The sequence below is a fragment of the Ornithodoros turicata genome, chromosome 10 (genome assembly GCF_037126465.1).
Source record: "Ornithodoros turicata isolate Travis chromosome 10, ASM3712646v1, whole genome shotgun sequence".
NCBI lineage: Eukaryota > Metazoa > Arthropoda > Arachnida > Ixodida > Argasidae > Ornithodoros > Ornithodoros turicata.
In genome coordinates, this window is record NC_088210.1 from 33,417,318 (window position 1) to 33,426,945 (window position 9,628).

A 9,628-nucleotide genomic window follows, 5' to 3' on the forward strand; every position below is an offset into this window, starting at 1 on the left:
CGCCTCAATCTTACGTTCAGCACACACACACACACACGTTTAAAGGTATACTGTAAAGCAGTGGAGCTGCAATCTGACAAAATTTATCTGTTCGACAGGCTGAGCCGTCAGTACTTTTACGTCACAATTTTCAGTGTTTTTTTTATAGAAAATTCAAACTTATGGGCAACACTGTGTCGAAGTAGCCACCAACCGCTCATTGTTCGTCAAGTACGGCGGGAAAACTACATCGCATGCGCATAACACTGTCTAAAACAAAAGAAGTCGGCTACGTAGCCATCACGAGCAGCAAACCAGTCAAGAACATAGATCACTGTTGCTCGACAAATTCAGGATTATTTTCCACCAGACGTCGCCCCGAGCCGTTCTACCGCAATTTTACTCTCAAATTAAAAATATTTTGCGTTCCCTGTCACGTGTACAACGTGCTGGATTTACAAGGTTAACAAACTGTTAAACTATACGCCGCCAACATATCCTGTCTGTCTGCTGCTTCACGGTGCCTTTAGCACCAGCCCACACTGGACCCAAAAGAGCCCCCCCCCCCCCCCCCGCCAAACCCATATCTCACCACCTTCAAAATTCATCCCCCAACGCCCTCCAAGTTATACTTTTACACTTCCTTTTTATTATCCTCCCCGGGTGTCACTATGGCCGACGGCCGCTGGACCTCCACTTCTGGAATTCCGCCGGACGCGGACGTCGGTGCTGTGCTGGTACCAACGTCCAGCTCAGCTCGAGGAGAGAATATTGGAGGCTCTACCGGGGGTGGGTTCTCTTCGCTCGAATCTCCGTCCCTTCTCGAATGTTCCGACGGCTCCGCTGGTTCATTTCCTTGCCTCGCTGCTCTATTCTCCGCGATGTAGATGATAATACAGAGAGTTATTACCTCAATGCAGATGCCCAGGAACGGAATCAAAGCGGCGTATTTTCCTTTGACTCTTACGTAGACGCTCAGTGTGTCTTCATCTCTTCCATTGCTGGCCACGCACGTATAATTTCCGCGGTCTTCTTCGCGCAATTTTATAATTTTCAAAATGGCGGAGGTCACGTTCATGTAGTCCTCCAGCACGTGCCTGTCGTCTGTTATCAGTTCCTTGCCGTCCTTCTGCCAGGACAGGGTGGGCGCAGGCACACCGGTGACTTTGACGGCTATCCGGATGTCCCTGCCTTCCAGCCAGGCTGAAGACGCGGTGGTCTGACTGGGCTCTTGCACAATGGTCACCTTGTATCGTACCTCGATCGTTGCGCTGTCGGCGGTTCCGTTCACGTCGCAAGTGTAGTTGCCCGCGTCTCTAGCATCGGGATTCCCTATTCTTATAGTGCCGTTGGCAAATATGGACGTTTGAGGATCACTGGCTACGAAATCGGCGCCGTCTTTCTTCCAGATGAAGACGGTCGCGTTATCCGTGTGAATGCAAGAGATAAGAAGAAAAGGATCGTCAGGGTAGATGACGAGACCACCGCCAGGTTGCGCCTCGTTGGTGTGAATCTTCTGAAGCTGGACGTACAGTACGGTGGAGACGTGCACCGCGTTACTGTCGCAACCGTCGTGCGCAGCGTGGCAGCTATATCTCTTCTTATCACGAATGGTGACGTTGCGGATGGTGAGGAGTGTGTCCGGAATGCTGCGTTCACCAGGAGACAGCAGGATCCTCGGGCTCGATGATAAAGGGTCTACGAGGTCACCGCCGGCGTACCAGGACACCCTGGGAGGAGGCCGGGACAGGATATTGCAGGATATGTTGAAGTCCAAGCCCTCGTCGACGACATGATATCGTGGAAGACTTTCAATGACAATGGGAAGAACGACTCTGACCACCTGGGTATATTGGAACAGATAGCTGGCCCTGCCGGAGGTGCGATTGGCGTGGTCAGCGTCGAGACAAGTGTAGACGCCAACGTCGGATAGTTGGGCAGGGTTTATGATGAGCTTGTTCGCTCGAAAATGAACGCGACGGTTCTCGGGGTGGAAGAACTCGTCGTTTTTGTACCATGTTAGATTAGAATTGTCCTTGAATCCTGGATGCTCGCATGGGATTTCCAAGGGTTTACTGACATCCTGCAACATGGTAATAATGTTCGTGAACACTGATGGTGAGCAGTAGGTTACGCAATAGCGTTTTTTGTGAGCAAAGAACCTAGAGTATATTAAGAAGGGTAATAAAGTATATGGGGTAAAGTATGATGTTGTTGTATTGAACCTGGAGGTATATATGCGAGCATATACTATTGTAGGTTACTCTGCCGGTTAAATGATGTTTCGAACAAACGGTGCGGAAAGGCTGTGTTGCAGGACAATGTACTGGCTCAAAAAAGCATGCAAGAAAATAAATGTTCTGAATGACTTGCGATTCGAATGCATTGGCCATGCGGTGTATACTCTCCAAATCTTGCCCCGTCTGATGTTTTCTTTTTTTTTTTTTTTCAAACCTGGAGATAAAGTTTGAAAGGAAAGAGATTCTCGGAGGTCTACGAGGTGATAAAGGAGAAGCCGAAGCATATTTCGGATAGCAGACGTAGGATATCTTGTTTGAATGGTTAAAGATCCATAAACGATGTGCCAAGTTGTGTTGAACTTGGAGGTGAATATGTCGAAATGTGATAAAGGTTTATGACTAGGCCGCGGTCTTCCTTTCGAGACGAGATCCCCTCGCAGAAAAAGAAATTAGCTCCGATTTTACGTGTGTTTTATTTATTTCATTTCATTTTTATTTTTTTATCTAGCGTTGCGAATACCCAAGGTGCGGACGGCAGTTTCGCCATGAGTTGACCTCTTCAGTGCACTTAGTTACGTTAGGTTAGGTTACGTCAGGCTTAGAGGCTGAAATGTGTTTGATCCCGTTGGTTATATAAGTCATGGCTTTCAAGACAAAGGACTTTTTCTTTTTTCGACATTACTGTTTGTTTCATCGGCCTCTGTGTAAGCTTACCAGGTTAAAACAGGTCACGTGTTGAACCTGTCGCTCTACTTCTCTGGGCTCAACATGCAGGTGGTGGTACGTTCGGGTGTTGTTCACGCAGGTGTAGTCACCGGCGTGTCTTCGCTTGGAGTGCGCAACGTACAGCTTGTTCACCTTGATAAGAGAAAAACAACGCACTGCGGTTCAAGAAGGAATTGAGATAAACCTGGAGCAGTATATACATGTTGGAAGCTATAGCTCCCACAAATAGTACGAGTGAAGTCATCTACGTGCTGGACTCATGTGAAGTATACGTTGGGTTCTTTGTTACTCCCCGGCAGGGAGAAGGTGTTATGATATTCCCTTGAGGGAGTGAAGAGACACCCTTTTGAGCGTAATTGTACTCTCCAAAAGGGTGTTATATATGTGGCAAGGAAAGCAGTTAAAGTACACCTTTTTTTTTAAGAGTGTACCCCACGTAGCCAGACATGAAATGCGCAAAGAACGTCGGTGCGCCGCGGGCCAGGAAAGGAGCACGCCGACGGCGGGGTGCACGGGGTCTAGTACGAAGGCTGGAATACTTGTATAAGCCATAGGCCTTCTATCCGCCACACGGCCCTAACTTGCAATGGCGAATGAAGGACGTGGCGCATAGCGTCTATCCAGCTGTATCCAGGTGTATATAGTACATACCTTTGCCGTCTGTTCGTGGGATTCTTCGAAGACGTACTTGTTCAAGGGCGTGGACTTGATGGGCCAACCGTCCTTCATCCATCTAACTACGGTGCTGTTGCCGGTGACGCAGCTGATGAGGAAGCTGTCGCCCTCGCGGACTCGCGTCTGTCCGTAGTAGGCGACCGTTCCTGCTGAGAGACGCACCACGGATCCTCCCAGCAGGACGAGAAGGAGGTTCCGCAGCATGGTAATGGTTCGTGGCATCAGACAGGTGTAGAACAGGACGCTTCTTCCACGAGAGAAGCCGTCGGCTAACGAATAACACGAGATTCCTCTTCTTCCTCACTCTCTCCTGGTGCACCATAGGCCTGGACCAACGCCTCCTCTATAAATGAGGTTTCTGTGATCATCAAGTTGACATTGTCAACCTCTGTGGGATGTCGGCCGCAAGCTGACTGTGCATGGGCGGATTTAAGGGTCTCTCATGGGGGGGGGGGGGGGGGGGGGGGGCACAGCATCATCCAGGAGATAGGGTTTTGACATAGAGAACATAGCCGTATGGGGGGGGGCGTTCGCCCCCCCCCCATTAAATGCGCCCCTGCTGCTGACATTGTCAGCGTCATCTCCATGGTGTCTGTCAACATCAAGCCGACAGTGCCAGCTTTTGCTGGATATCGGTCGGAAGTTGGCATTGTCGGGTACATGTCGATCGTTTAGGTCAACATCAAGCCGACATTGCCAATTTCAACGTGATATCGGTCGCAAGTTGGCAGTGTCGGCTAGATGTCGCGTTTTTTCGTCAACATCAAGCCGACGTTGCCACCCCCTGTCGTATATCGGTCACAAGTTGGCAGTGTCGGAGATATGTTGGGCCGACATGCCCAACTTGCTACTGACGTCGGCCCGATGCCGTGTGCTGCCTGGGCTCCTCCTTGATATTTCAGAAGTGGCAGCGGTATCAATTTCACGTGAATGTCATCCGGCCAGCGTGGTTCCCGCTGCAGATACCAAATCGTTTCAAGTTCGAATCCCAGGACCAGCTGTCATTTCTGACTGGTTACCCTGGGTCTACTCAGACGAGTCTAAGACTTTATGAAGTCGGCCCAGGACGCAGGCTTCCCTCCGAACAGCACCCAGACATATCGGCAGGCTTGGTAACTTGGTTAATGACCTGCCTATATTTACCCTCCTTTCAGTGCATAACTTTTATGCAAAACGCTCCTGAGTATATACATTGCCTATCCCGGAAGGATTTTTTCCTGGGAATAGCAAGCCGCCATACCGGTGGCTAACCTTTCCCTCTTATTTTTTTATATATAATAAACATATTCCCCCCCCCCCCGGAAGGACACGCGAGTACTTATAAGTGTTGCGAATTAACATAGCACACGCGCAGTGTAAAAGCGACCCTGTCGGAGACTGCTGATCACCACACTGACCCCTCGAAACGCCTGATCATATCCCTTTCTTGCTCTCTTTCTCTATTTCTCTCTCTCTCTCGTGTGTCTGTGTGTATGTTTCAAAATAAGCAACCACCTCACAACAGAAACAGCAGAAAAAGTACAGTGTTCATTTATTTTCCGTCGAGCGGTTCTCAAGGCCACCACGCCTTTCCTTTCCTTCTTCATTTTTATTTTTGTTTGACTGTAATGATGTGCGGCACAAGCAATTCATAGCGAAAGAAAAAAAACAATACACAAAAAATATGAGAGAGAGAGAGAGAGAGGGGGGGGCATCCCTTTCCGCCAGGACCGAGAATAGCAACAAAATATGAACAAACAAACGTAAAGAAACTGCGCGAATAAAAAGGAAATTGCTACTTGAAACGGCTTCACGCCCTGCAGAGCTCTGTCTAGCTAGTGGCGCCATCTATGATCGCATCGATCAACTAGCGACTGCGGAGAGCAAAGTAAATGGCGTACAAAAGCGTGAGAGAGAGGCACGCAGAGAGGGGATGGGGGCTATAAATGAGAGAGGAGGAAGCAGACAGGACGAGAGAGAGACGCAAGCGAAAGGAAAATGGTGGAAGGTTATTCGTTGGTGGATTGTAGCCAATCCAGTGATAAAGTCCGACTCCCTTTTGTCTTGACGTGTCCGCTTGGTAAGCATAAGTGAGGGGGGGATAATTTTTTTTTTTTTTTTGCGACGCCCCCTGAATTCCGTGATGCTGTGCTCCAGGTAATAAGGGCTGTCATTAGCGGAAAGCGGATGAGAATCGCGCTAACACTGCACCCTAGCGGATGCCCGTTGAAACAAAGGCTGTACAGTCCCTGGTTCTTCTTGCTGTGGTTGCACTCTCGCAGGAGTTCTTCACGCCGCCACAGACTTCGTTCTGTCTTTGTGGGCTTCGACCCCGAGAGAGGTTAAACCTAGCCGGGCTGGCTTGTTACTTCCGCAGGCGGAAGACGCAGAGAAACGTTGCAGCACCATATCTGTGAGGTCACCAACAAATGCTGTAGACGCGTCTTTGGCGTGGGCTGTACCCTCGCGCACTCATAAAGGGAGTTTCACCGCATAGCCACGCTCTTAGTCAACCACCGTCCCGGATGACATCGTTCTGCACCCTGATTGGTTAAAAATGGGGAAGAACGCCTTTTTCTGACACTCACTGTCACAGAAGTCGGCCCAGGACGCACATTCCCCCAGGGCGTGAGTCGTGACGTTGCCCACATACGTGAGGCCGACAACGGCAAGCCCTATACCACCACCACCACTGTCACAAAAGGCGTACACCCGGCGCTTTCCACAGATCAACAGCGATAAGGGTAGTCTTCTGTACAATTGTTGTCGTTCACCGTGCTAGGTGGTGAAGTTTTGTTTTCAAAGTGCGTGGCTTTCGAAAATCGGCAAGTTAAATCACGCGCAATATCGTTAATATGGCACAACTAAATGGCGCTGTTTTCGATCTACACACCATGCCCCGTAGCTGCAGTATGTTGCCGAAGATACTTTCCACAGAACACAAGTAATAACGCACAAATTCTCTATTGAGACAGCTTGACCGAGAACTGTATTAACACGTTCGGCACATTTGTTGTTGCTTGGTGTTCGACACACACTTTGAAATTTGTTCGACACATTTGTTTGTATGTATTACAAGGCAAGAATTCAGTTGTGACAGCTTTGTTGCAGTAGTCTCCTGAGTCCTGACCAATATCATCGACCTCTGGAGTGACGTGAGCTTAAACCGAAACACTGCCTCGAACATATGGGATTGTTAGCTGCTAGGACTTGCAGACAGGTGCTACCTGTGAAAGTAGAGAAAGCAGAAGTGCCCAGTTTCTGTGATACACCCAAGCTCCAGACTCCCCCTGCACCTCAACACCCAAATGTTCGGTGACACCCCCCGCCTTTCTTTCCTCTGCACCCCTACTGACGAAAGGGTGTGAAAGGGTGGTAAACCTTGCCTGTTACCGCCTCTTTGCAGGTATATACAGCGCAAAATGCAATGCGCACAGAAGCAATGCACTTTCAGGGAGTGGGTTGCTTTCCCAGTATTGACAGTGCAGAAGACATTGAGCACATTGTGTACAACGAAGGTAACTGCAGCTAAAATTTGTTTTGGGATTTGCGCTAATCTGTTGCGCAAACCGCAACCAGGTAGCAGGTACAACTTTGCAACCTTTTAGGCGCAACATATGCGACAACTATTACCTCCTAAAAGGTGTAACCGCTCCACCCTTCTTCTAAGAGCGACAGAGGGGCCTGTAGTGATACATAAAGCTTTTTACGCAACTGTTTATAATGACCCCCCCCCCCCCTCCCCCCGCAACCTTTTTTTTTGTTTTTCAGCACTTCCGTGCTTGCGATTCTGGCTATAAACAACTGCACCCAAGTGCACGGCACTATAACACTGACACAAACACGTGACATTGCTAAAGACGACTGGACAGTCATGTGTCTATATACGAAAATGTCAGAGAGCTTTCATTGTTTCGTAGTTATTAGCCAATGGCACAACTACGGCGCTCTCTAACTCAGAGGCCAATCGAGCATGTGGATGGACTTTTCAAAGGTCACGATGTGCCTCTGCGGATTAGCCGTTCACTGTAAACTGAAAAACACACTTATGGGTGTAAATGGCTTGTCCTATATAACTCACACCACTTTTTACGCCGTATGGTCTGGAACGCCCTTTTCAGAGAGTGTATTCTGCGTAAAACACCCTTTCAAAGTGTGCTTTTCCTTGAAAATGCAGTCTTTTGCACTCTTTATACACCTTTTTAGGAGGGTGTTTAACAATTTTCCATCCTCCTTCAAGGGTGTTTAGAGGGTGCAAAAGAAGGCATTTTCAAGAAAAAGCATCCTTTCAAAGGGTGTTTTACACAGAATACACTCTCTGAAAAGGGTGTTCCAGACCATACGGTGTAAAAAGTGGTGTGAGTTATAGGACAAGCCATTTACACCCATACGGGTGTTTTCCAGTTTGCAGTGTTATTCTGATGTACTCGCATTTCAACCATGCGTGGGAACTTCTACGTCCGAGTCGGTCGAATCTGTGTGGAGTGGTGGTTGAGCCACTCGAGTCCATCTTACTTTCGACTGTGGGGCGAGGCACCTGCACCCGTTCCCAAAAATTACGTGAGAACAAGGACCAAAGTTCCTTTTTTGAGGCTCTTCCCTTTTTTTGTAAATAAAATCCAATGATCTCACAACAACAACTTTATTTTAATTGATGATGATAAATCTGTTGTTGGTGGTGGTGTCGTACGAAGTGCCTGTGTGTTTTCTTTTCCAGGCAAGATTGGGAATCAGCGAACGCTATGGCTTCGACTTGGCTGTGTTTTGGCGCGCACCGAGCGTATTTCGCTGGACGGCCGCTAGGATAGGGCGCGAGAGCGAAAAATGTCCATTATTAAAATCATCATCATCATTATTATTATTATTGTTGTTATTAGCAAACGGATATGGGTCCGCGTTTTGACACAGAAATCTCGCTATGATTCTAAAAAACTTCTTCAATAGTGTATCTTGCTGGAACTGGAATGACGTCATGGTTGCGCGTACGTGCCTGTAGCACCTGGAAATGAACTTCTAGAAAGTTGAAGAAGAAGATGATGTCGCCGTGAAGAAAATTCCGTGAGAAGGAATAATAGACGAGTTTGCTCCGATTTTACGAAGATACACGCGCCACCAAGCGCGTGGCGCAAAGCAGCGTGGGAACTTTGTCGTTTGCTTCGGTTGTGGTTTACTCTGGCTGACGCTGCTGCCGCGCACACCGAGAAAGTTGTTGTTCTTCTTCTACCTCCGTCTCGTAAAGGACACACCCTGTGTCGAAGATTTCCAGGTTAAAGGTATACCGTAGAGAAGCTGTGGCAATACAGAGCGAGTGGCAAACGTGCTGGCTAACTAACTGGCTGGCTAACTTCGTCTGTGCTATTCGAAGAAACGCATGGAAGGTACACTGTAAACTGAAAAACACCCTTATGGGTGTAAATGGCTTGTCCTATAACTCACACCACTTTTTACACCGTATGGTCTGGAACACCCCTTTTAGTGGGTGTATTCTGTGTAAAACACCCTTTGAAAGGGTGCTTTTCCTTGGAAATGCCGTCTTTTGCACCCTTTCTCCCTTCATACGCCCTTTTAGGATGGTGTTTAACAATATTTCACCCTCCTAAAAGGGTGTTTAACCATACGGTGTAAAAAGTGGTGTGAGTTACAGGACAAGCTATTTACACCCATAAGGGTGCCAGTTTACAGTGTACGTTGTCCAATACTAAGCATTACTCTCCGCAGGCTTGGTCCGTTGCATGGCGACGAGAAGCACGAACAGCAATCCTTAACGTGACGTGATTTCACAAGCAGGAGTTCGCAGTGCACTAGTTCTAGTTTTAGTCCTATATAGCTTGTTGAGATAATTACATGAGAGCCAGTCCTTGTGACTAGTCTTCCACCTCGATGCCAATACACACACGCAAACGTACTTTCCTATTGCCTTACGTACTGCCTCGATGCCAATACACGTGCAAACGTACTTCCCTATAGGGGGATGCCAAGATATTCCACCGTTAAGAATTCCACTGGTTAAAATCCCAGATGTTCAAAAT

General features: G+C 48.1%; 1 protein-coding gene across 1 annotated transcript; it reads right to left on the bottom strand.

The window, feature by feature from the left end:
- Positions 1-605: 605 nt before the first annotated feature.
- LOC135370618 (hemicentin-2-like) lies at positions 606-3,933 on the bottom strand. Its single transcript, XM_064604394.1, has 3 exons — positions 3,597-3,933; positions 2,934-3,077; positions 606-2,062 (listed from the first exon to the last, which is right to left on the bottom strand). The coding sequence occupies exons 1-3, from the start codon at positions 3,840-3,842 to the stop codon at positions 614-616; spliced, it is 1,839 nt and encodes a 612-aa protein (XP_064460464.1). The 5' UTR covers positions 3,843-3,933; the 3' UTR covers positions 606-613.
- Between the last annotated feature and the right edge of the window lie 5,695 nt (positions 3,934-9,628).